The sequence below is a fragment of the Myotis myotis genome, unplaced genomic scaffold (genome assembly GCF_014108235.1).
Source record: "Myotis myotis isolate mMyoMyo1 unplaced genomic scaffold, mMyoMyo1.p scaffold_m19_p_5, whole genome shotgun sequence".
Taxonomy (NCBI): domain Eukaryota; kingdom Metazoa; phylum Chordata; class Mammalia; order Chiroptera; family Vespertilionidae; genus Myotis; species Myotis myotis.
In genome coordinates this window covers 40,587,133-40,614,784 of record NW_023416357.1, presented here as the reverse complement: position 1 = coordinate 40,614,784, position 27,652 = coordinate 40,587,133, and the positions used below count along the sequence as shown (strand labels likewise).

The following is a 27,652-nucleotide window of genomic DNA, read 5'->3' as shown; positions in this document are numbered from 1 at the left end:
CAAAAAAAGAAAAATCCCTCCCATATAGATTTTTCATCATTTTAGTAAGATAGTATTATTTATAATTTTAAATAATTTAGGTAATATATTTATATTATGTTAATACAATTATATTGTCACTGACCATAAATTAATTAATAGCTGTTCACTTTTTTAAAATATGTTTTTATTGATTTCAGAGAGGAAGGGAGAGGGAGTGAGAGATAGAAACATCAAAGATGAGAGAATCATTGATTGGCAGCCTCCTACATGCCCCCCACTGGGGCTCGAGCCCTAAACCCAGGCATGTGCCTCAATCAGGAATCTAACCTTGACCTCCTCTTGGTTCCCAGGTTGACATTCAACCTCTGAGCCATACCAGCGAGGTGATAGCTGTTCACTTTTAAAGTTGTATGTTTTTTTCTAAAGATGCTTGGGTGTTGATTCATAGAAATCCAGAAATCAATTTCATTCCCTCATTCTCATGGTAAAATTGATGCTTTTATACTGTAGATGTCAATATCTTCAACTGTTCTTTCAGTTATTTGAATTAGAGTTTAGACAGGACTATCATGTTATTTTGCAATCTTGAATTTAAATTTTGATTTTATAGGTGAGTATGCACTTGGCATACGTTTTTCTTAGAATTCTGGGGTATTTTGTAAATTTTGTAAGTGTTCAGGGTCATATGTAGATATAAATCAATGACTTGTGTTTTCAATACAATGGTCTTCAAATACATACCCACTCATTTTGGGAAAATATTGATTCATATAAATTGAATAAATCCCAACATAAAATGCTTTTTAAATATAAAATTCTAAAAACCCATAAATTTTAAAAAAACTTTTAACTTTTTTCATATTAACAAAATCTATATATTTTTTAAGTTATATGATAGAGATTGCTTTATGTAGTATTTGGATTATGTATGTTATATATCAAGAGATAAATATGACACTTGACGGTTTCAAAGTCTCATTTTTCTTCTGAAAGTTTGTAGAATATACATGGCATTTAATTAATCTGGGTTTATGTATTTGCTTTTTTCTTAATAAAAATTCTAAAGAGCAAAAGTCATTATAAAAATTAAATCTTAAACTTTAGAGATAAATATGCAATAGAGTATTGTAATATATAATAATGGTTAATATCACATCACAATTTTGCATATTATCAAATTAAATTTTTACTGTGAATGTATTTCTGGTCCCATCATTTAATTATGCAGAATTTTGTAATGACTAGTAGCAAAATATATGTGAAATGGCCTAGCACATTGCTTAGTACATAACGAGTACTCATGTACATTTTGGGTTAAGCACTCTAAAATGTAAGATCTTTCCTTTCTCTCTGAGCTGAATTACGCTGATCTGCAAACCCACCATCAGAAGCCCTAAAGACCCACGAATACAGCATCTGTATAGCACTCAAACATCAGTGGGACTCTGTAACATTGTTCTCTGTAAAACTAATTAATCCCGCCTCACAGCTAGTCCCAGATTGTTTGATCAGGAAAAGAAAATTTTAAGGATAAGAAGCTTTTTTCATATGGCTAGAGGATGGTAACAGAGAGGTTCAAGAATGAGTCTTTATGATTAGGAAGAACAGAAGGCGGATGATGAGAGCTAAGAAATAAACTCCCTTCTGCAATAAAAGAGCCAGGAAGTGCTGTGTAGCAAAATGCAACTGTGGAATCCAGGAAATCAAAATATTCTGTACAAGCTCTTACTCCTCTACAAATACCCACCCCTGCACAGCACTGCGACACTGCCTCACCTGCAGACCACTGCAGCCATGATTCCTGCCAACAACCTGTGTCTTTGCTTATTGACAGTCTTTCTTCCTCTGGAGAGGACATCCTCTGACACAATTAAATGTGTTCAATGAGCTCTGGCCGGGTAGCTCAGCTGGTTAGAGCATCGTCCCAATAGACCAAGGTTGCAGGTTCCATCCTCAGTCAGGGTACATATAAGAATCAAGCAATGAATGCATAAATGAGTGGAACAAGAAATTGATGTCTCTCTCTTTCTCTAAAATTAATAAATAAACATTAAAAAAACATATTCAATGAATCTATCCTTTTGGAAGGATTTTAAATACACTGTGTAGTCCAGCTACAAAAGATTTGTTTGGAGACATGCATTGTGAGCCACTTGCCAAAAATAATCTACCATGTTCTTTTGATGGATGGATGGATGGATGGATGCATAAATAGACACTATATCATCTATCCATCACTAAAAATGTATTCCCTTCTATAGTAAAAAATAAAAATAAAAATGAAGCTGGGTGAGTAGCTGCCTAATCAGGCAGTGTGATATGTATGGAAGTGAAATATACCCTGGTCATCCCTTCAGTTCAAGTTGTTTTCATCTCTTTCTGGAACATCTGAAAACATATAATTGAGCTTTAAATGAAATCTCAAATCCTTAACAGTCAGGTCCCCACCTCCATCTGTAGCCTCATCCTGTGCCACTCTGCCCCTTACTAAGACTACTTTCTGGCTTTGATGCATTCCCCAGATACAATAAGCACTTTCTTATCTCAACGTCTGGGCCACTGTATTTGTTTTCTAGGGATGCCATAACAAATTTCCACAAACTGGGTGGCTTAAACAACAGAAACGTATTCTCAGTTCTGGAGGCCAGAAGCCAAAATCAATGTGTCGGCAGGGCTGTGCTCCCTCTGAAAGCGCTGGCAGATCTTTCCTTGCCTCTTCTAGCTGCTAGTGGTTGCTGGCAATCATCTGTTTCTTAGTTTACAGATGCATCACTCAATCTCTGCCTCCATCTTCTCTCCTGTATCTCTCTCTGTGTCTAAATTTCCATCTATAAGGACATTAGTTATTGAATTTAGGTTCACCTCAATCCAGCATGATCTAATTTAACTTGATTGCATTTTGTAATGACCCCACTTCCAAGAACGGTCACATTCACAGGTACTAGAGTTAGGACTTGAACATCTTTTTTTTTGAGGACACTATTTAATCTGTAACAGTCACACTGTTCCCAACAGACTTACTGATAGGAACATGGATTCTGGAACCCAGTCTACCTTAATTTGAATACCAGTTCTGCTCTTATTAGCCATGTGATCATGGGCAAGTCAACTCTTTGGGCTTGTTTTCATATCTGTAAAACGAGGATGGAAACAGCATCTCTATCACGGAGATAATCTGAGAATTAAATGAGTTGAGTACAGTGTCCAGAACACAGTTAAATATTCAGATTCCCTGGCCCTGCTCAACACCCAAGGAATTCAGAGAGAGAGGGTTCAGGAATCTGTATTTTTTTAAAAAGCACCTCCAAGTGATCCTGTTGCAGGGCACCTGTAGACGCAGATGACTTTTATGCATGAGGACCACACGCATAGATTGGGTGTTATCGAAAGACAACAGCGTTCCGCCCTGGCTGACTTCGGCCCTGCTCAGCAGCCCAAATCCGGTTTCAGAAGGGGCTTGCAGTCAGCAGTCGCAAAACGGAACTGAGCATGCGCTCCCAGACGCTTCGCAGGGCTCCTTAAGACCCCGCCCCCTCAGGACCAGAGGGCGGGGCTTTCCCTAGTAACTTAACTCCGGTTTCTCCCCGCCGCGGTCTAAGACCCCGCCCCCGGCGGGCTGACCAATCACACGTCAGGTTGCTGAAGGTCGGGGCCAATGCCCAGGGCCGTCCTTAATTCCTCTCTGCAGTTTGAAACTGTCAGGCTGCTGCTAAGGTAGCCCCGGTACTGGCTGTGGTTTTAGCAGGGACGCGGCGGGCGGACGCGGACGGAGGAGTCGGGGTTCCTGGAGAGCTGCGACGGTGGGTAGCGGCGCCCTGGGCGACCCCGAGCCCCTGGCGGAGACAGCGGAGTGGGCTTTAAAGTGCTTTGGCCCAGATTTCCGCCCCCGAGCTCCGGGCTGGGAGCACCGCCCCCTAGACCTGGCCTTTCTGCTGTTCGGCGGGGCGGCAAGGTCGCGAGGTTTTCTTCTTCGAGTCGTGGCGAAGAGAGGGCATGAGGAGGGATGCCTCAAATATAGCGGTTACTGTCCCATAGGCTCTGGCCGTTTAAAACGTTAAGGGAGGGAAATAACCATGTCAAACGCTTCCTTGTTTTTAAGTAAGAATGTGATTAAAACGGGTGGGTAGGAAAGTGATCGGAAAGAACTAGCCCTTTGCCGGCTCGCAACTGCTTTCCCGTCTGCTGCGAGCCCTCGGCGTGGGAGCGGCCCGCGCGCCCTGTCTTTGCCTGCAGGTAACCGGGTCCGCGCGGGGCGCACCCTGCCGCCGGCTTGCACCTGTCACCCCTCCTCTGCCTCTTAGGGCTTACTTTTGAGTTCCCAGAAGGAGCCCTCTTTCCCCATCAGCCAGGTGATTACCAAGACGTACTTTGGTTTACCTGGCCATAAAGAAGCCCTCGGAACCTTTTATCCCTGGTTTCTGACGTTTTGGGTTAGAAAACACTGAAAATTTAGTGAACCGATGTACATCCGCCACCCGTGAAAGCAAGCTCCATTTTCCTCCTTTGTTTCTGAACCTAGGAGAAGTTAATGCTACCGTTGCAGAGTTTCCCATAAACGGCCATACCTTGTTGGCATCACAGCAGGGCAGGAGGAAGATTGAGCCCGTATTTTCCAAAAGTACAGTAGTTGTTAGTGTCTGCAATGTCTCTATTCAAAGACTCCTGTAAGTCCGACCATACTGTGCAGTTCCTTTGTTTTTTTAAATAATCAGCCCCACCCCACCCCCACTCCTATACTTAACTGACCAGCAAGCACATCCTAAAGGAAGAAGTGGATGGAAACAGAGATGGACCACGTTACCACAGGGGTGGGTTTGAAGTCCTGTGGAGCAGCCATTCCTTGCTGAGATGTATGTGCTTATTTTATCCTTCCTAAGTGGCTTAGCGAAGGACAGGCAGGCAGAGATTTAGTTCACTTATCATGTGTATATTCAGGAACAGCCACTGAATAAAGTTGAGCTATCCTTTCCACAATCTAGCCCCAATCCATGTTTCTTCTAATATTGTGGTTTCCCTGGATCCGCCCTTTCTGCTTCAATTTCCTCATCTCACTTACTTTTCAGCCCACTGTGATTGAGACCTGTTCTACTTTCCACTGAAATTGTTCAGGGAAATGTCATAGCAACTTCCTGACTGCCAGATTCAAGGGATTCTGTCCAGTTCTCATCTTTCTTTGGTATGTGACTCTGACTTCCTTCTCTAAGCTTTTGTGATGCTGTTCTTTCTGATAGTTTTATTGGTCTTTGTAGTCTTCTTTGTTGGCTTTTCTCGCCCGCTTTAAATGTTAGTGGTCGTGGTTTTAACCTTTGTCTCACTATGGTAGTGGCCCTTCACTTTATTAGGGTTGTAGTTTCCTCTGAACACGTATTGGAAGCTAAGGATCCTCTTCCTAGAAAAATACACGCATGTGCATTTATACTAAAAATAGTGCATACAATTTGGGTATATGGACTTCGGAGTAAGAAATTTTTCTATCGCTCCTTTTCATCAGTGATCTTATCCTCTCGTTCTTCAGCATTTCCTATTATGCTGATGATTCCTCAAACTGTACCTTCAACCTAAAGCTCCAAAGCAGGGCTCCCACACTGTTTAACTCCAGGAAGCACCATTCACGTTGCAACCACTGTAAGTGGCAGTCCTTGGCTGGAGCACAGCGTACAGGGTGGCCATATGCTACATACCTGCAGCTTCATCTCAGTGCCTCACAGGTACTGCACACCCAAAACATCTGATGTTGAACCTAGTGTTCTTCCTCTCAACCTGCTCATCTTCCTACATTTCTTGGCTTGGTGAGTGGCACTATCATCTATCTAGTTACTCAAGTCAGACTCCTGGAAGCCATTAACAATTCCTCCCTTTAATCCCTGAACCAATTATTAACCATGGTCTCTCATTTTCATTGCCATAACACAACGGTCTCATAGTCATACCCTCCATCTACTTCCCACTGCTGACTCCTAGATTCGGGTCCTCATTTATCTCCTGGATTACTGCCAGAGGGAACACTTACTTCTTGGACTGCTGCATTCGGCTCTCCATTGATCTCTCTTTCTTCAGGACCCCAACTCTCTAATTCATCTTGAAAGTTGCCAGAGTGATCATTCTAAAAGACAAGCATGATCTGGTCATCACTTGTTTAAAACATTTTAATAACTTCTCTAAAATAAAGACCAAACTTTTTAACATGACATAATCATGATCTTCCGTGATCTGGCTGCTCTCAGCCAAGCCTTGCTTTACACCCTTTGCTTACAGCCTTAACTACTATACTTACGTTCCTAGCATACCTCTCCATGCCTCTGTGTCTTTGCTTATGCAACTCTACTGCCTAGTATACCCTGATAACTTTTATCTGTCTTTCAGATCGCAACACTGGGGTCATTTTCTCTATTAAAATTTTCTCTGGCTCCATTCTTACTTCTTCACACCCTCAGGATCTCACCCCATGAAAAATGGCTACTCCTGCCTCCTTTATTTGCACCTCTTTTATATAGGGTCTATTAGCACTTTTTTCATCAGTCACTTATATACCTATCTGGCCCCTCCCTATAGATTGTAAGTCCTTGAGGACTCATCTTACTTCCTCACCAATGTCTTACGTGTTACTAGTATTCAGATAGTTTGAATATTCACTACTTGTCTTTTAAATAATTTACTTACTAGTTACTAAAGGTACTTTTTTAAATTTATTTTTAAGACTTTCAACAATTTTTCTATGTGCGTATTAGAATCTGTTGTTTTGTATAGGCTTACTTTTCTTAAAATAATACTTCCAAAAGGTAAGTTTCCCAAGCAGGGAATTTGCTCAAATTGTTCATTCTCCTTGGTTCAGCATCTTCAAAGAAAGTGCACAACATCTAGGTCGTCACACATTGTTAAGAATAGAGATCACAATCCATTATTCTCAACCCTCTACTGTGCGGATGTTTCTGAGGAGCCTCCATTTTTCTTTAACCTTTCATGTATTTGTTTCATCTCCTTTACTACTTTATAAAGTCACTAATTTTGGGAATTGAGTCTTTAACTATTTTTTCCTGTCCAGTGATTTTGTCTATGGTTGCTCAAATATGTGGAATGATTTTAAAATATCACAATTATTGTTTTGGATGGTGTTCCATCTCTATAAAAGGAATTCTATTTTAGTTTAAATATTGAGGGGGGAAAACTAAAGTTAACGTTTACTGTTTTATAGTATTTTTACAGAATGTCATCAGATGAGGAGAAATACTCATTTCCAGTTATGCAGAATGACTGCAACCAAAACAGTTCAAGCTCTTCAGATCTTCAGGTAGGAAGACATGTCTAAATTTGTTATGACTTACTTATTTTCAACAAATAGTATGAGGGAAAACTAGGAATACATTTTTCATTCATGCCATTTACATTTATAATTATAATCAAAAATAATAAAAGGGAAATATGCTGATTAGACCAGACGTCCTTCCAGACGAAGCCCGGACCAGAGGGAAGCCGTCCGGCCCTGGGTGCCTGCCGATGGCCGGAGGAGGGAAGCTGGGGTCCCGGTTGCCAGAGGGAAGCCGATGCCAGCAGCCAGGGGAAGGAAGGCCTACTCTTGCACAAATTTTCATGCGTTGGGCCTCTAGTGTGTATATAATGTATAATGTATATCACATTATACCAAACTTTAGGAATTATTTTACAGACTTTGGGAAATGCCTTACATTATTTTAATCTTTCTGAAAATAATCATGAGCTCTTTACTCTTTGTACAAAGGCTTCAAACAACACAATGAGAGAAGCTGTAAATCTCAAACATTTTTTTCTTGGAATTTTCTCATTGTAGCTATCTCTTTATGAATGCTGCTTTCACTTTAATGCCAATTAATACAACATCAAACCATCCAAAGTTCTGAGGCCTAGATTCCTTAGTGTTCTACTCTAGGTTCTAGTCCCTGTTGCCACAACATTCATCACATTCTGCTGCTTGGACAGTGACAGATAAATTGACTGCAGAAGGTATGGGTTTTATATGAAATTTCTGAATTTCTTTTATTTCTAAATGTTTTATCAAAAATATGGATTCATATTTCTAGAGTAGGTTTTAATCGAGAGAATACTAACATGGTATATCTTGAGTTTTATAATTATATCACTTAAGAGGAAAAAAGCTGGACATTATGTTTGGTACATTATGTTGAGTAAGTATAATATGAGAAAAGCTTCAAGAAAATATTTTATGAGCAAATGTGTTCCTTTAATTGAAATTACAAATTTAGACTTTGGGAAGCTGCTGTTAAAGTATCTGATTATTTACTAGTAAAGAAGCATTCGGGAATTGTGACAGATGTTGTATCCTTGCCTTCCCTTTGGATGGTATCTCTCCAACTTGATGCCATCTTTTTAGGTGTCAGTGCTTTCCTGTACTCTTCATCTCTGTCTTATCCAGACGTGTTTCTAGAGGGACCTAATTAACTCATTTATACTTGTGATATGATTTATAATAAATATATATTTGGTCTTCATCCTGGTTTCTGGCACAGAGCTCCTAAAACATTGTAATTTCTAAAGCGATGAGAATGATAAAGGTGTCTTTTGTTATGAGGTGACTTTTGCACCCACACCTAAAGATGAGGGCTGGTTGCCAGAGGAACCAATCATGTAATTAGAGGATTGGCAATTTCAGTCCTACCCCCAAACTTCCCGGGAGGGGAGAGGGGCTGGAAATTGAGTCTTGACTACAGTTGAAAGCTACCCATGTCCTATTGTTGAAAATATTTCAAAATATAATAATATAAAATAGCTATACACTTTTATACATAGTAAATATGTACAGCTTTTGTTATTCTTTTGCCTGAGTGTCCATTGCGACAGTGTTATAAAACATTATTTATTATTGGTTTCTCATAGGAAGAGTATGAAGAATTGCTTCGTTATACTATAGTGACTCCAAATATTGAGCCGGGTACTTCACAGCCATCTCATTCTAAGGGAGAAGTGGCGCCAGATGTTAGATTTCATACTATAATTGATGATACTCTTCATAATCAAGGTTATGTATATTTTTCAAAACATCTCTTAAGATGTTATTTGAACTTATAAATGCAATTGACTTACGATTGTGAAAATGCTTCTCCAGTCAATGGTGAATATCACTATTATCTGGGGAAACTCTTTACGTTTTAATGTTATTCTTGGCTCTTATATGACAGCTGGATCTTTGAGCTTCCTTTGACTGACTTTTCTGAAAAGTAATAAATTTAAAGCAACACTGTAGCTATTGCATGTCTCTTAGTAAAATATGTAACATCTCTGTATTTGTTCTAATGGTTATTTGTCAGGATTATCTTGAAAAATAAATGCCCAAACCCCCAAATTAAAGATGGTCCATAGGTAGCCCTCAGAATCCCTTAAGTTTATGAACCATATGCTGGGACTTTGTCAGCAGTATTTATATAGGCATAGAGGACTGTTTGAATTATCACCACAAACGTGAATCCATCCTTGGACTATGTCAGTGACAGAATTGAGAGCTAGAGCTAATACAAATCAGGATGTATGATGATAGATGAGTAAAGGGTTGAAAAAGAAGGATGAAGCTCCTTTTACCTATTTTTCCCTTATTTAGTAAAGTACAGGATCCCAAACAGCTCATTCTAAACAAGGGTACAGAAAGCCCTTGTAAAACAGCTCTGATAATGGGCAGTTATCAACAATAAACTCTAAGGATCCCTACTTAAAGGCACATGACACAGCCTACTCACAGTCAGCAGGCTCCTCGTTTTCTGATAAGTCACAGCCCTAGTGTCTATTGTCCTTCTCCCTCTGTAGACATGGCCTTTCCATTGCTTCTCAATCTTTGACCTGTTGCATTGGATCAACAAGTAGACCACAATTGTAAAATACATATACTTATTCTACCACTGAACCATTTTAGCACTGAATACTTTCTGTCCAAATTTATTGATCTTTAAGAGATACGACCCTTGAATTCATTTTTATATCAGTGATATTGACCATGTTTTGATTATACTGGCACCTCAACATGGAGTTCCTACTGAGCAAACCCAAAGTGTTGCATATACTCCCTTACAAATGAATTTAGGCAATTAGTGTATTAGCTCTCTAAACCTCTGCCCTTAAGGTGGTCACCAAAAGCTTGTTTGCTTTTCCTTGGCTACAGTATTACTGTACTATTGTTCCCAGTGACACAACACAGGAGTTCTTTCCATGCCCCAACTCTGCAACCTTTCACAGTTATCACTTGAGATTTAAGACCCCTGTTCTTTTTCGTATGTAGGGTAGTATTTGTTTATGCTCTGCCTTTATCAAAAAGGACTTGAGACCTAAGCATACAACATGCAGAGAATTTAGATTATCTTGATTTACACATGGACTTGGTTAGAATGGACTATGTAAATTTATCATCCCATTCCCTTTATTCTTGGTGTTGCCATTGTTTAGTATAAGTGAGGTGTGTCAGAGTTGGCAAAGTCATTCTTGTGAGGTTTTTCCCACTTTTCGCCATGTATTGACTAAAGGTTCCTGAGGTGGAAGTAAGGAAGTCCCTGTTTTGGGGGGAACAGGTGTCACTTTAGTTTGATTGCAGCTAGTGAGAAGCAGCGGCCCCTGGAAATATCCAATGTTATTATACAGCATAGCCTTTTCTAAGTTCTAATGTCATTCATCCACTGATTCTCAGTGTGAATTGAATGCCACAGTACACTGACTTTTCTTTCATCCATATTTGGTGGGTGGAATTGAGTTTATTAATATAAGACTTTTTCTAGTTTCAGAATCTTTTCTTTATTCTTGTTCTTTTTTTTAATGTTCCTCTAACCCACCATGTTATATTTTCTTTGTTCTAAAATCTTATTTATATACCTCAACCTTCTTAAATTAAGTGTATGTGAATAGATATTTTATTTAAGAGTGCTTTGGGGTGTTTTTCTTTACAGTAAGAAGAGAAAGAGAAACAAGGACGGAAGTTAGAAAAGGATGTGATTTAAATATTTCAAGTCATTCAAAGACAGAAGGTATTACTTTCTTTAGCTTGTTTTTATTAATATACAACATTTTGTGGTTTGATGAATATTATCTATGTAGTAAGAGGAATATTTTAGCATATTATTGGCAGGAATTTAAAATGCTGTTGTTGCTAACTTACTAATACTATTTAAAATAATTTTATAATCAAAATAGTACAATTAAGACAAACAGGTTTATTTATTATACTATGTGACATCCTTTCTTAAATCTCCTAGGTTAGAGGGCAATTTTCTTTTTAATATATTATTATTTTATTATTATTATTTTATTTTTGTGTTATGGCTCTCTTTTTATTATTTTTTAAATTTTTTTATTGATTAAGTTATTACATATGTGTCTTTATCCCCACGTTACCCCCTGCCCTCCCCCCCCCACTGATGCCCTCACCCCCCTGTTGTCTGTGTCCATTGGTTAGGCCTATATACTTGCATATAAGTCCTTTTATTGTTTTCAGAGAAGGAAGGGAGAGGGAGAGAGAAAAATACATCAATGATGAGACAGAATCATTGATCAGCTGCCTTCTGCACGCCCTCTACTGGGGACTGAGCCCACAACTCAGGCATGTGCCCTTGACCAGAATCTACCGAGGACCCTTCAATCCCCAGGCTGACGCTCTATCCACTGGGCCAAACCGGCTAGGGCAAGAGGACAAATATTTTTAAAGATTCAAAAGGATATCAGATAGTTTGGCCGATTTAAATTTTTTCATAATGCATCATTTCCCAATTTTCAGGCATTTGTGTACTAACTTTATGATATTCTTCCTATCTTTATTCCACCTGTTCTATCATTTAAGTGTTTTCATATATATTAATTTTTAGCTTTTTATTTTAAAAGAAAAATATATTACATATGTTATTACTGTTTATAGCATAAAACTAATATAATCTTGTTACAAATAGAATGGTAAAAATAAATGCAACTCAAACAAAGTTATTAAAGTTTGGTTGAATACTATTGGTAGTGGTGTGTTCAGTCTGATTAGCAAGTGTTACAGAGGTTTTAAAAGCATACTAGCACCAGATTGAAACTTTTTCTTTGACATAGAATAAATAATATAGTAAAAATAGAATACTTTTCATACTAGGTGATTCAATGTTATTTAATGTAAGGACCATTTAAGCCACCATATAAGAAATGCCTCTATCCTTTAGTTTTCTCACTTATAAATAGAAGGCTTGGGCAATGTAATTTATAGGCGATCTTCCAAGTTCTTTTTTTTTTTCCTTCTTTTACTTTTATCAGTATTTATTTCATCCTTAATTTACTCTCAGGCCATAAGTTTTTGTTTCTTAAGTTTCTTCTGGGGTATCTTTTTCTTCTGTGCAACCTCCTCTTCTGGTTTGGAACAGTCTGTTCTTTTTCAGTAAGGATCATCTCAATGTGGCAGGGAGAGTTCATATATAGGTTCATCTGCCCACGAGCTTTGTAAGTTCTGTACCTCATCTTAAGAGTTTTATTCACCTGGATGTGCTCAGTGACCAGAGACTCTACATCTAAACCCTTAAGCTCAGCATTACTCTCTACATTTTTAAGTATGTGCAGCAAAAATTTAGCACTCTTTTTGGGCCACTGACTCTGTGTCCAGCACAACTGTTTGGACTGGACACACCTACCAACTCCACCATTGTAACGACAGAATAGTGCATATAGCTTCTATAATAAAAGAGAAACATGCAAATTAACCATCCCTCCAATACGCTCAAATCACGCCCACAAGACAATCAGGAGCGAGTATGCAAATTAACCCAACTAAGATGGCAGCAGCCACGGAGCTGGAGTGAGCAGGAGGCTTGGGTTGCCCTTGGCGATAGAGGAAGCCAAGCTTCCCACCTTCCCTGGCAGGTCCTGGGCTCTGCTCAAGGCTACAAAGTTTCAATTATAGAAGATAAATAAATCAAAGAAAAAAAAAGAGAGGCTGGGAGCTTGGGTTGCCGGGGGGCGTGGCTAGCCTGAAAACGGCCTTCAGCCCCTCACCCAGGCTGGCCAGGCACCCCAGTGGGACCCCCACCCTGATCCGGGACACCCTTCAGGGCAAACCAGCCGGCCCCCACCCGTGCACCAGGCCTCTATTCCTATATAATAAAAGGGTAATATGCAAATTGACCCTAACAGCAGAACAACTGGGAATGACTGGTCACTGTAGCACACACTGACCATCAGGGGGCAGACACTCAATGCAGGAGCTGCCCCCTGGTGGTCAGTGCGCTCCCACACACTGCTCAGCCACAAGCCAGGCTGATGGCTGCCAGCACAGCGGTGGTGGCAGGAGCCTCTCCCGCCTCAGCAGCGCTAAGGATGTCCGACTGAAGCTTAGGCCTGCTCACCGCTGGCAAGTGGACACCCCCGAGGGCTCCCGGGCTTCCAGAGGGATGTCTGACTGCCAGCTTAGGCCTGATCCTCCGGGGAGCGGGCCTCAACCAGCAGGTGGACATCCCCCGAGGGGTCCCAGACTGCGAGAGGGCACAGGCCGGGCTGAGGGACCCCCCCTCCTCCCCCCCGCCGCCAAGCCTCTAGTAGCTTCTATAAAATGACATCCTTCAAATACATGGTGGCTTTTTGTATTCCCATCCCCATGATAGCCTTGTCAGTTTCACAAGTGTTCTTAAAGTGAACTTAAAGATCTGAACCTCTTAATTTGCATGATTTTGTGGGGTTTTCTTGGTCAAGTGAATAGCGAACCAAGATTCCATTTTTTTTAAAGGTGAGTGTATTATTTAAAAAAAAAAAAAAAAAAAAGCAGAGTCCAGAGTCCATGAGTGCAGATCTAGTTAGTAAAATCTACTAAAAAAATACTATTCATGTGCCTTATTATTTGAGTTCCTAAACCATCTTCAGAATATATAGGTAGTGCTACATAGTGTGACTAGCTTAAACCATTTGTTTATATATTTTTATGCAAAACATACATATTAGAGAATGATTTCCTCCTTTTGCAAATATTCTTCATTTACTTTTAAGTAACAAGTTCTATAGTAGATTTATCTTTATCTTTGTTTTGAGTCATTCAGTAAGGAAGAGAGAAAAGCCCTTCAGTCTTAGTTATAGGACCCTCATAACAAAAGTGTGATATGCAAGAAATGATGATCACTAGTCTCTAATTCCAACATATATGTGTGATAAAATATTCTGTGCTTTTTTAAAGATAGATACCAGTTCTCTTTCTGGCTCTGGCTCTCACTCCCATCTCTACGCCCTGTATATGGGCAAGAGGAGATGGGAGTGTGTATATATATTATATAAAGTATATATTATATTATATTATATTATATTATATTATATTATATTATATTATATAAAGTATATATATTTCTCACCTCTATGTTGAGGGCAAACAGGGTATCTTATAGTTGAGTATCTGACAAATTAAATTACTAGTCTCTACGTATAGTGCTGACATTTAATAGTATTAAAACTTATCCCAGTGTTCTACATAAAGTAATAATAACCTATATACAAACACTCTGACCTTGGTCAATTCCTTAACCCTTTCTGAACCTCAGTTTTGGAATCAGTAAAATGGAGATAATAGTATGTATTTCTTAGGGTAGCATGTATTATGAGAGCTAATCCTTATAACATTTGTATTATAGGAACATACAAAGCACTTAGAGAATGCTGATATGATGACACAGATGATAATAGTTTCAGCTCAGGCTGGAGCTGGATATATGAAGCATCTTTATTTGAGTATAGGAGGCATCTCATGCTAATTAGTCCTAAATCAGTGACAATACTGAAATTTAAATTATCCAGATTAATTACACGGAAAAGTCATTTCTCTGCATTTTTCTCAGCCTCTATAGTAACTGACATCTTCTAGCCTTCCAATATAAGTCCTCACCATTTTGGGTTGTTTTCAGTTTGCCTTAACCACTAAACTTTTTTTCATTCTAGGGTTATCACCAGTGTCATCACCAAGGAAGCCTTTTCACCCGGTCATGGATTTTTTCAGTTCAAATATTTTAGGCGACTCTTCCACACCAGGGTCTAATTCTAGTCATGCAGGTATCCATGAAATAATTGTGGGCAATTCTGTTGTTTCTGAAGAAAACCTTCAAAAGGTGGAAAGTGTACTGGATCTTTGGAGTTCAGGTCTTAAGGTATTGTTGTTGGATTAGTGTAATAGTTTTGCTCTTAATTCCAGTTTTTCTTTTCTTTAAAATAAAAGGTTCTTTTTAATCTTTAGTTTTTGATCAGTCCAATGTCTAACATCTGTGCTTCTCAGTCTTTGATGTCCATATGAATCCCCCAGGAATCCTGTTGAACTTTAGCTTTTTATTCATTTGTTTTTGAGGACCTGAGATTATGCATTTCTAACAATATCCCAGGTGATGCTGCTGGTTCAGAAAACATACTTTAAATAGCAAGGTTTTAAATAGTTGATGGGACGGTCTAGTGAATTTCTCAGATGTTCTGAAAGACTAACCCTGAATGTGACTGAGACACTCAATGAACCTTTATTATATTGTAGCTATGACTAATGAAAATGTCTCCTTTATATGAAATACAAAATCCAATTTTAGCATTATGTATTCATTTTATAGCCATTCTTATAGCAACCACAATGTATAACTAATATCTCTATAAAGACAGATTTTTATTTTTAGTAATGTTGTGGCCTTTAAGTAAAACAAAGTATTACAGAAATGGCAGAGAGCCTGGCCGGTTTGGCTCAGCAGTTAAGCATCAACCCAGGAACCAAGAGGTTGCCAGTTTGATTCCTGGTTGGTGCACATGCCTGGGTTGTGGGCTCAATCTCCAGTAGGGGTATATGCAGGAATAAGCCAATCAATGATGTTCCTCTCTCATCGATGTTTCTCTCTATCTCTCTCTTTTCCTCTGTCTCTAAAAATCAATAAAAACATTTTTTTTAAAGACTCGCTTTAAAAAAATATTACCAAAAAAGAAGTGGCAGGGTTTCTTTTTGCTATTTAAAATATAGTTGAGAAAATACCAATTTTCTGAAAGGTAGTTTGAGAAAACGAAGCTGAATATTCACATGCATAGAGAAATTGTGGTCATGAGAGTTCTAGGGCATCTATATTTCTCTGTTATTTGAACTATAAATCCCAGATGTAATCTTTTCATATAGTTTCTACCATTTTCCTCATGGAACAGGTTTCATACTTCTTTTCATGGTGTAAGTCAACTGGAGTGGAGTGGTGTACCACCAACCATTTAAATTGTTCTGTGTTCAGTTAACCATATTATCTGATTTTTGATAACATGATTATTTGGTCTTTTTATTTATATCAATCAGTAGAGTGAAAAGGGATCAGACTTAGCAATCTGTTAATGTAGCCATTGTGATAAATTATTTGGGGGAAGAAAGCATCAACTCCCATGGTTCCCACTGTCCACCTCTATCTAAATAGCATCCAGTCCTATGGCTCACCCTAACGCATGGCCCTACATTTCCTTTCTCCGAACCCATCTTAATATGGACATTTAAGTTCTTGAATAAACAAAGAAACTGTATATTTAGTGAATTAATGAATAAGACCTGAAATTTTTTTAAATGACAAGATTTAATACAAAGTAAGTTAAAATTTAAAAAAATCCATATCTTTAGTATGGTGAATGTGAACCAAGAGGAGCTGTAACTGTTGAACTTGTAAATGTTTTCATTAGTGATTTTTTTAAAAATAGCTTTCATGTTGATTGCTTGTTCTGATTTTTTAAAAGTGTTCCTTAATTTCGGTGTAATTTCAAGAAGCACTATTAAGGAACAAACTGCTTAGTTATCAGAATATTTCTTTTTCAGACAAACGTCATATCTGAACTAACTAAATGGAGACTAAATTTTATTGACTGGCACCGTATGGAAATGAAAAAAGAGAAAGAAAAACATGCAGCACATTTAAAACAACTGTGCAACCAGATCAACAGCTTGAAGGAGCTGCAGAAAGCCTATGAAATTTCCATTGGGAGAAAAGATGAGGTGTTCTCTTTTATATTTCTTTTAACTGAGATTCCGTAAATGTCTTGCTAGATAATAAGTGTCAGGAAGTGCCCTGGTTGATGTGGCTAAGTTGGTTAGAGCGTAGTCTGGTGCACCAGAAGGTCATCGATTTGATTCCCAGTCAGGGTACATACCCAGGTTTTGGGTTCGATCCCCGGTTGGGGTAAGTGCAGATGGCAACCAATAGATGTATCTCTCTCACATCTCTCTCTCCCTCACCCTCACTTTCCCTTTCTCTTCCTCTCTGTCTCCCTCTCTTTCTTTCCTTCTCCCTCCCTCTCTCCTTTCTTCCTTCCTCCCTAAGAGGCTGGGAAGTGTGGTTTTTTTTAGGTCATGCAAGATACAAAGGGAAAATCACTTCAGAAACTGGTAGAAAAATAGGTGCACAGATATACAATTTATCTTCCTATTAAACATGCCATGGTCATGCCATTTTATCTTTGAGATCAACTTCAATGTGCTTGGAGTTTTAAGAGTACATGCTAAATGTACATACTAATTTTTCCTTCCTAACTGCCCATAAGAGAACTTTAGGGAACCAGCATTATCCACATTTTAAACCATCTTTTAGGAGTTATTTTAAGTTTCTCACATTGTATCTGTGATAAGTCTTTATTCACTGAAGAAGTCTGTTTTTTTATTGATAAACAGCACCTTTTATTTCACTTTCTGTTAGCCTGTTAAGAACTTGAAAGTAAGGTTCAGGTGTGTGCTAATTTTGTGCCTCCAGACAACATCTTGAACAAAGCAGGTGGGCAACAAATCAGTGGCTGCCCCCAGGGGGATGGTGGCTTTCAGAGAGAAAGGACTCACAGCAAACACCTCAACTGCTGGTCTGTAGATGTAGCACTCACTGTTTTAATTAACTGGATAAGGAGTCCAGTGTTTTTTTAAAATACATGCTTTTCTTTTGGTATTGCAAGGTATGATATAAAATTGAACATTTTTCATAGTTTACTTTTTTTAATAGATATTAATATCAGTCATTTTCTCTATTATCCTCAAAACTCCATCTTAAGGCTTTTAATTTTAAAGTATCACACATAAAAAAAGAGTTGTACGTATATGTCCAGTTTTTTAAAACAAAGAAAGTGGATAGCCACCACCATACAACTTTAGAAAGAGAATATTAATAATATCTTAGAATGTGTGTCCTTTTCCACTTTTAAAAATTATTTAAAGAAACCAGAATAAATATCTCTCAGTAAATGTGCCCAATTTACAAAATTTCTTTTTGTGGCCATTTTTAGATAGACATTTCAACTACTCAGTACTTGATAAGAGAGAGTATTGTCTTAGGATTTAAAAGTCTCCATAAATTTTTTTTAAAGAACAAGAACAAGCCCAGCCATTGTGACTCAGTGTTTGAGCATGGACCCATGAAGTTATGGTTCAATTCCTGATCAGGGCACATGCCCGGGTTGCTAAATTGATCCCTAGTAGGGGTTGTGCAGGAGGCAACCGGTCAATGATTCTCTCTCATCAATGATGTTTCTATCCCTCTCTCCCTCTCCCTTCCTCTCTCTGAAACTAATAAAAACATTTTAAAAATATAATAATAAATAAAATAACAAGAATAACAACATTGAAGAAGTACATCATAGTATGACTATTTTCTTTTATGAGTTTGTTGAATTCAGAAAAAAATTATTAAACAGTTATTGAGCCTGGCCAGCCAGCGTGGTTCAGCATGACTCGGGGGTTGAGTGTTGACATATGAACCAGAAGGTCACGGTTCCATACTGGCGGTTGTTGGCTTGATCCCCTGCAGGAGGCGTGCAGGAGTCAGCTGATGAATGATTCTCTCTCATCATTGATGTTCCTCTCTCTCTCTTTCAATCTGAAATCAATAAAAATATTTTTTAAATAAAACAGTTATTGAGAAACTTATAATCCAAAGTACTAAAGGTATTTAGGACCTAGAAAGGCCTCTGCCCTCAATTCTAGTCAATAAAGACTTTTTGTATATGTAGGAAAACTTTCAAAGAATGCTTGTTTTTCTTGAATTAAATGTCTGACCATACAGGGTAGGGCACAAGTAGGTTTAGGTGAAACACAGAGTTTATTCTTGTATTAATTTTTAATTATTGTATTATTTTCCATAGGAATAACTAGACCTACTTGTGTCCCATCCTTTATTTTCATGTACATAAATTTCTTTTGGTGATTACCAAGATACACATAATGAGATTTCTTTCCTCTTTTGTTCCCCTTCATGTAGTGTATTCATGTGGAGAAGTGTTTTTGGTCTTTTTAAAGATAATAAGTTAACTGGATGAATATAGTAGTGATCCATTGATATTCTCCAGCACTTTTTGATACATGAGAAAAGTCACTGTACTAGCAGCTGTTACTGTAACATCACAGTAACTGGCCTAGTTGCTGTTCACAGGTGATTTCCAGCTTGTCTCACGCCATAGGCAAGCAAAAGGAAAGGATGGAGCTGATGAGAACATTCTTCCACTGGCGGATTGGCCATGTCAAATCCAGACAGGATGTAAGTATAAAAACGAAAAGACGACTGACACACACTAGACTTCTGGATTCAGAATTGTTTAGGATCAAGTCAAAATGAATTTAAGGTTGCTTTCATTTCAAGGAATTTGTATTTGGTATAGTTTGGGGGAAAATACCTCATATTTTATAGATCTATTGATATATCATTTCCTTTGTCATAATAGGTTAGTAGAGATTGTACCTAAATTACAAATGCCTTGGTAATGGAACCCCTTTAACAAATTTGACTCAGATATGATTATATGGAAAAAGAATTTACAGTCTTTAACATATCATATGGTTCCCATATTGTTTCTCCTTGTAAAATGCCTGAATACATTCTCCTCAAAAAGAGGCAACACTATAGTTATACATTATAAAATTGTATAAATGTTCGTTGTGTAGACTTACCTTAGAGTGAGAATTAAAGCCATGTCTATATAGCTTTTTAAAAATTATCCTTAGTTTGTACATAATTTAAATTTGAACACTGTTCATTTTAATTAAATAAGAGCTGAATCAATATATCAGAGTACAGGCAAACTGAGAGAGAATAATTAAGTTATTGTCTCAGAAGTGGAAAAGTATGAATATGTATATATCCTACAAGAAGACAGAGTATAAAGACTCAAGAGTATAGGAGGTGGATATATATATATAGTTTTAAGGTAATGCTCATGTGAGCCATCGAGTGATCTCTGTGCATTAGTTCCAATAAATGAATATTAAATGTTAATATTTTTAAAACAATATTTAGTATTAATAACATCAATATTTAATGTTCCACTATCATGGAATAGGATTCCTCCTAATGCTTTCATTTTTTTAAATTAATCCCAATAGATCAATCTACATTAATCAGACTGAAAAGAGCTATTTAAAATATGAGTATTTAGACCATATTTTGAAAGTTATTTATCAAGTGACATAATGAGAATATATATTTTTTTATGTTAGCTGAAATAATTGAGGCTGCCATCACTTTTTGAATAACTTTTCAAATTTAAGAAGATTGAAATTAGATTGGAACTACTTCTTCAAAAGAATTTAGATTCATTGATTAAAAAGAATAGCATATGTTTCTGTTTGAATCAGTTTGGCACTATATATGATGAAAGTCTGTAAATTAAATTAATCTTGCTTATGGTGGTGTCCACCAAGCTGAAGGGAGAATAATGCCATCTCAAGCCACAGTTACCTTTTTGCCTTCCAACCACTCTGTTGTCCTAGTCCTGGTTTCAGCTAAAGGGTCATGCAGATTCAGAACTAAGATGGCAAGTGGCAAGTTACTCATTTTCTTTCATTTGTTTTTTGTTGTTGTTTTCCCCCTAACTTGATTAGTTACATAAAACAATGATGTGTAATGGATAAGAAAGAGCTTAGGCTCTGGAATGAGGCAAGGATGGCTTTTCCCTGTCTACTTGGGCAGGTTACCTAACCTCTATAAGCCTGTTCTCCTCTATGCAGATAAGAATAACTACACAGGATTAAATAATAATGTGTGTGTACTGCTCACCACCGTGTTAGGTTTCTTTTTATTACTGCCAGTGTATTTACCAGTGCACTGTGTTTTAAGGTTATAATACTTTCATTTAGGCTTATGAAGGGAAACTAGCTGACCAGTACTTCCAGAGAAATTTACTGAAGAAAGTGTGGATAGGCTGGCATTCTACGGTGCAAAAGAAGTGGAAGGACTTGGTGGAGCGAGCTTGTCAAGCAAGAGCTGAAGAAGTTTGTGTCCAAATTTCCAATGATTATGAAAACAAAGTTGCTGTGGTAAAACTTCTATTTTTTAATTTATTTTTACTTTCCTTTAATAGAAATAAACAAGATGGGTAGCATCACTCATTGTTACATTATAGTTAGGCAGAGTGACCCATTTCTAATTCCATTTAATGCAGTGTATCTTCAAATGAGACTATGTGACTATTTGGGGAAGAACAACACTAATGAGTCAGATTTACAGACTTATTTATTCTTTAAAAGTTATAACTCTGGCCTCCAAACTTACGTTGGAACTCTTGTGTGTACATGTGTCTTGAAAATGTAAATCACTCATAGATCCTTATGTCTCTCAAAGCATGCTTTCTTATACTTCTTTTGGCTTTTATTTAGCCAAGAATAGAGACCAAAACCAAAAATGTTTATCCTCTTGTTAATTTAAATAAACTTTATTCATATAAGGTTGATTTAAAGCAGTTAGATACAAATTGGAATTATTTTCCCATTGACTTCTAATAATAAAATTAACATTTCCATGGGAAAACATTTGAGACTCAAAATGAAATAAAAGCTGTATTGTAGAATGCAGTAGGCCTCTTGAAATAAAATACTAAAAGGAAAAAATATTTCATTATTATAGTACAAAGTTCTTAATGTTAAAAATCAGTATCATAATACAAACAATTTTCTGCAATTGAAAATGACATGCAAAAAATGGAGTCCCTATATATTTCGTCTATGGGAAAATGTGTTGCAACTAATATCACTTTGCACTTTAAATTCTATAGTATCATTTAGTTTTTTAAAATGCTGTTAATATTACAGGCACTTAGTTATTTTTTTTTTCTAAAGGAGAGAGGGCTACTTGTGGCTCCTAATGTATTTTGTTTAATATTCTACATAAAAGATTTATGGTAAGAAATGGTATATCTTTTTGTATAATTAAAACACATCAGCAAGCTTCAGTGGGACTGGTATACAATTCCCTTTGTTTGAACCTTGACTTTATGGTTAGAAATGGAAATGGTTTATTGAAAGACACTAAAAGTAAGATGCACCATTTAAAATAAAGTGAGACACATAGCAGAAGAGGCATGTGGCAAAGTGTTTTTAGTACCTGTATTTCACCTAAAAATACTTCACAGTGTAAGTCTACTTTTTAACAATAAATAATATCCTTCCTTGTATTACAACCCTTTTTAAAAAAAATTCGCCTTATTTTAGTTATCTGGAGCTTTGGAAAATGCAAAAGCTGAGATCCAAAGAATGCAACATGAAAAAGAGCACTTTGAAGATTCCATGAAGAAAGCTTTCATGCGGGGGGTGTGTGCATTAAATCTTGAAGCCATGACAATGTTTCAAAACAGAAATGATGCAGGTTAGTGTTTTACTTTAGAGTCTCTGCCTACTTTCAAAAAGAATTTGAGATTTCAGTGATTACTGTGGTCTTTAGTACTAATTTTTTGCAATAGATATGTCTTATCCAGGTATTGTATTTTCTCTTTAATATATATGTATTTTTTTAATTAATTTCAGAGAAGAAGGGAGAGAGAGAATCATTGATTGGCTGCCTCCTGCATGCCCCCCTACTGGGGATGGAGCCCGCAACCCAGGCATGTGCCCTTGACCAGAATTGAACCCGGGACCCTTCAGCCTGCAGGCCGACGCTCTATCCACTGAGCAAACCAGCTGGGACCAGGCACTGTATTTTTAACTTCATAGTGTCATATCCAGTTTTAAATCCATCATGAAAATTCACTACTCAGGGTTACTTAAACTCTTAAGTATATACGCTCAGAGTTACAACAATGCTTTGAATGTATAATGCCTTTAAGTGCAAAATTTCTATTTTTGTCTTTCCCTAAGTAGCCAGTTTCCTTGGACTATTTTGTTGATTAAATATTTCTTATCTAGTCATGGTTTTCCATTTTTAAAAATTGCTTGTTTTCCAGTTTAAGAGAAACCGCAATTAAAACTCATTTCCAAAAGTTATAAATATAGATCTGTCTATAGAAATAAAAAATTAGAAAATTATTTCAAGAAAAATCCATGTATTGGCTCGGATCTGAGTTGTGTCAGTTTCATGAACATGGCTTAGATGAGCACATGACAAGAGTCCTTTGCCACCAATTTGCATTGAGGCCTAGTTTCCTTATTGGGCTTTGGTTTTCTTCTCTGAACAAACAGGATAATATAAACCTTCTTTACCTTATTTAGCTTAATAGAGAGATTCTTTTGAAATACACTTTTTAAAAAGATTGTAGTAATTATAGCATGACTATCATCTTACATGCTAAAGTATTTTTTATTTTACAGTGGCTTTTTAAAAATATATATTTTTATTGATTTCAGAGAGGAAGGGAGAGGGAGAGAGAGATAGAAACATCATTGATGAGAGAAAAATCGTTGATCAACTTTCTTCTGCACCCCCCACACTGGGGATCAAGCCTGCAACCCGGGCATATACTCTGACCTGGAATCGAACCATGATCTCCTGGTTCGTAGGTTGACGCTCAACCACTAAGCCACACCAGCTGGACATTACTGTAGTCTTAATTCATTCAAGTCAGCCTCCCATGTTTCATGTGAAACACGAACATTTTGCAGTATTCCCTGATAGTAAATCCTATCCAAGACTCATGGTTAACTTACCCATGAGGCAGTTTCATTTTGTAACGTCATTAACATGATTTCATTCCAGTGAATAACTTCTCTGTGCTTAATTTTAAAACATCAACAAACTTTTATTATATAAACTGTGCATGTTGTGGGTGACAGTGAATTAAAGCAAATTGTTTTCTCTCTGAAACAGTTGGGGTGTATGGCCCATCTGTAGGTTAGAAACATAGAATTATAGATTATCAAGGCTAAATAGTTTATCTTGCTGATACCCCAAAGTGTGCTTAATTTCTCTAATAAATGGTCTTTTAATTGAGTATCAATGCTGAAAACAAACTCACCACCCCCAATAATAGACTAGTCTGCTTTTAGTTACAATTATTAGCAAGTTTTATGTATTAAATTGAAGAATTTAATTATCTACTCAGAAGAGATATTAGGTTCCACAAGTAAGGTGACAAATTATTATTAGAACTTCTTGCATTTAATTACAAGAAATCTGTTTTTCATAACATACTTATTCACATGAATTGACTTAGGACTGAGTATTTTGCCACCTCTATAAATTGATCATCTTAAATTTTAAATTCAAATACAGCTATGTCTCCTACAGGCAAACATCCATAACAGGATTTGAAGAAAATGTATTCTGATAATTACCCAACATGATTTGTTTTGCTCCTGTTGCTTTTACATCCACTGTCTTCTGCAGCTAATGCCAAGTTCTGGGAACCCAATGGTCTTGAGTGGCCTTGTGCTATGTTTATCATAATGAGGGATAAAGATACCAGGAATAATAAGACACACAGTAAGCAATAGGGCTGGGGGAGCTACCAAAGGCAAAGTTCACTGTGATCTAATGCTGGGATTACTCTGTGATATTTAGGTTTTGTGGCATTTTAATAACAGCTATTAGTTCTCACAAGAAAAAAATTACAACTGGTCCCCTTTCCTCCCTTAAAACAATCGCTTTTTTAAATGTAGTTTTTAATAATGCAATGTTCCTAATGTATCTGTCTTGTTAGAAAAAAACTAGTATTTGATTTTTTTTTATTTGTCCTGATTTTTTGCTATCATCTGCAATGTATCTCATGTTGTGCAATATCCTAAATCTTATATTTGTAAGTTAGAAGTTTCTATGAAGAAGGCAAAGTGTGGCTGGCCAGAGTGGCTTAGTGGTTGAGCATCGACCCATGAATCAGGAGGTCACGGTTCAATTCCCGGTCGGGCGGGGTACATGCCCGGGTTGTGGGCTGGATCCCCAGTGAGGGGCATGCAGGAGGCAGCCAGTCAATGATTTTCTTTCATTGTTGATGTTTCTAACCCCCTCTTCCTTCCTCTCTGAAATCAATAAAAATATATTTTAAAAAGAGAAGGCAAAGTGTGACAATAAAAATGGCCTTTAAAATTATACCTGCCAATTTTCAAAGCAATTTTAGGAAGAGTAGAAAAATACTTAACAATTGAAAAAATTTATCCCAGTTAAAGCAAGAATAATTATTAAAACTTACAAACTGCATACTCCACCCAGGTAAGGGAGACTGGGTCATCTGTCTCTCTTTCAGGGAGCCCCTTGGCCAGACCTGACCTGTGTACTGGTCCCACATCTGATATGAAGTCTGGCACCCACCTAAAAACAGATAGTCAGACTCACTTTCTATCAAAAGCATGTTAAAACTCAGTATGTGTATGTGTTGATTTCAAAGCAAAAGCAGTATTTTATATTGAATTAGCCCCTTTCATCAAATGATTTCAAAGGACACGTGCATTATAGTCCTCATTAAACTTTGTTAATCAAAGTTTATATTTTTTATATAAATTTAGTATAAGAAAAGGACTTACACAAAAGCCCGTATTTCTAGATGGAAAGAGGACAACACAGAAAACTATTTAAACACTAGAGGCCCGGTGCACAAAAATTTGTGCACTCGGGGGGAAGGGGGGGTCCCTCAGTCCGGCCTGTGCCCTCTAGCAGTCTGGGACCCCTCGGGAGATAACGACCTGCTGGCTTAGGCCTGCTCCCGGGTGGCAGAGGGCAGGCCCAATCCCTAGGTGCAGCCCCTGGTCGGGCTCAGAGCAGGGCCGATTGGGGGGTTGGGGCACCACCCCCTGTCACACTCAAGGCAAGGTCGATGGGGAGGTTGTGGCACGACCCCCTATCACGCACAGAGCAGGAGCAGGGCCAATCCGGGGGTTGGGGCACTGCCTCCTGTCACACACAGAGCAGGGCCCATCAGGGGAGTTGGGGCTCCGTACCCTGTCATGCACAGAGCAGGGCCCATCGGGGTTGAGGAGCTCCCCCCTGTCACTCACAGAGTAGGTCCGATAGGGGAGTTGGGGCACCGTCCCCTGTCACAGAGCAGGGCGGATCAGTGGGTTGGGGCGCCGCCCTCTATCACCCACAGAGCAGGGCCAATCAGGGGATTGGGGCGCCGCCACTGTCACACTCAGGGCAGGGCTGATGGGGAGGTTATGGCTCTACCCCATCACACACAGAGCAGGGCCCGTGGGGGGGCGGGGGGGTTGGGGCACCACCCTCTATCACCCACAGAGCAGGGTCGATCAGGGGGTTGGGGCGCCGCCACTCTCACACTCAGGGCAGGGCCGATGGGGAGGTTATGGCTCTACCCCGTCACACACAGAGCAGGGCCGGGGGGGGGGGGGGGGGTTGTGGCCCCGCCCCCTGTCACACACAGAGCCGCAGGGCCGATCAGGGGGTTTGGGCGCTGCCCCCTGTCATGCTGATCCTGGTGCCGGGAGGCCTCGTGGCTCCGCTGATCCTGGTGCTGGGAGGCATATTATGCTTTTACTATATAGGGCAGAGGCCTGGTGCATGGGTGGGGGCCAGCTCGTTTGCCCTGAAGGGTGTCCTGGATCAGGGTGGGGGTCCCCACTGGGGTTCCTGGCCAGCCTGGGTGAGGGGATGATGGCTGTTTGCAGCTGGTCACACACCCTTCAGGGTGGGGGTCCCCACTGGGGTGCCTGGCAAATCTGGGTGAGGGGCTGAGGGCTATTTTCTGGCTGGGGGTGACTGAACTCCCAAACGCTCCTTTTTTCCTTTTTTTTTTTTTTTTTTTTTTTATTCTGGGCCAGCTTTAGCTTGAGGCTTGGCTCCAGCTCTTAGGCCTCCGCTGGCTGAAGTCCGGCAGTATTTGTTACAATGTTTCTTAAACTGCCCGCTCAGAGGCCTGCAGCCGCAGGCGGGGAACGTTGGTTTCCTCTGTCACTGAGGCAACCAAGCCTCATGTTAGTTTCAAGCTGCCTGGCTGCCGGCCACCATCTTGGCTGACAGTTAATTTGCATATCTTGCTGATTAGCCAATGAAAAGGGTAGCGGTCGTACGCCAATTACCATGTTTCTCTTTTATTAGTGTAGATAGGGTTACATACTCCATTCAGATATTCTGAAAACCCTCACCCTTTCTTTGGTATCACAAAAATATGGTTTTAAGTAGAAATTTTAACCGAATTCTAATATTGGGATGGAAAATATAAAACAGAACCCTTAGTTGCCCTACCTGGTTTGGCTCAGTGGATAGAGTGTTGCCTGCGGACCAAAAGGTCCCAGGTTCAATTCCACTTAAAGGCGTGTACCTTCGTTATTGGTGCCTCCCAGCCCGGGCCCTGGTCAGGGCTCATGCAGGAGGCAGCCAGTCAGTGTGTTTTTCTCACATTGATGTTTATGTCTTTCCTTCTCTCTTCTACTCTCCCTAAAAAAATAAATAAAAATAAATTTAAAAATTCAATGGAAAAATATCCTTGGGTGAGGATTAACAAAATAAAATAGGATCCTTAGTCCTAGTTTCTCTAGAAAATGAGGTTATTCACTCCTTTGATCTAAGGTTAAGGTTCAGTTTTAAGA

General features: G+C 38.6%; 1 protein-coding gene and 1 long non-coding RNA gene across 4 annotated transcripts in view; one reads left to right on the top strand and one right to left on the bottom strand.

Annotated features, from left to right (window-relative positions):
• Positions 1 to 3,657: 3,657 nt before the first annotated feature.
• POC5 (POC5 centriolar protein) overlaps positions 3,658 to 27,652 on the top strand; it is a 32,480-nt gene continuing 8,485 nt past the window's right edge. Inside the window, exons 1-10 of one of the 3 annotated variants that reach the window (XM_036309461.1) lie at positions 3,697 to 3,782; positions 5,046 to 5,158; positions 7,175 to 7,270; positions 8,851 to 8,992; positions 10,899 to 10,976; positions 14,887 to 15,092; positions 16,757 to 16,933; positions 19,347 to 19,451; positions 21,047 to 21,226; positions 22,397 to 22,550. In XM_036309461.1, coding sequence (XP_036165354.1) covers positions 7,187 to 7,270; positions 8,851 to 8,992; positions 10,899 to 10,976; positions 14,887 to 15,092; positions 16,757 to 16,933; positions 19,347 to 19,451; positions 21,047 to 21,226; positions 22,397 to 22,550 — 1,126 coding nt within the window. In that variant the 5' untranslated portion in view covers positions 3,697 to 3,782; positions 5,046 to 5,158; positions 7,175 to 7,186. Of the gene's footprint in view, positions 3,783 to 4,902; positions 5,159 to 7,174; positions 7,271 to 8,850; positions 8,993 to 10,898; positions 10,977 to 14,886; positions 15,093 to 16,756; positions 16,934 to 19,346; positions 19,452 to 21,046; positions 21,227 to 22,396; positions 22,551 to 27,652 lie in introns of those variants that run through there. The other 2 variants (XM_036309460.1, XM_036309462.1) reach the window with 2 other exon arrangements.
• Positions 6,004 to 25,715, bottom strand: LOC118656301. Its single transcript, XR_004967567.1, has 3 exons — positions 25,303 to 25,715; positions 9,705 to 9,804; positions 6,004 to 6,085 (listed from the first exon to the last, which is right to left on the bottom strand). It is a non-coding gene; the product is annotated as an uncharacterized LOC118656301 (long non-coding RNA).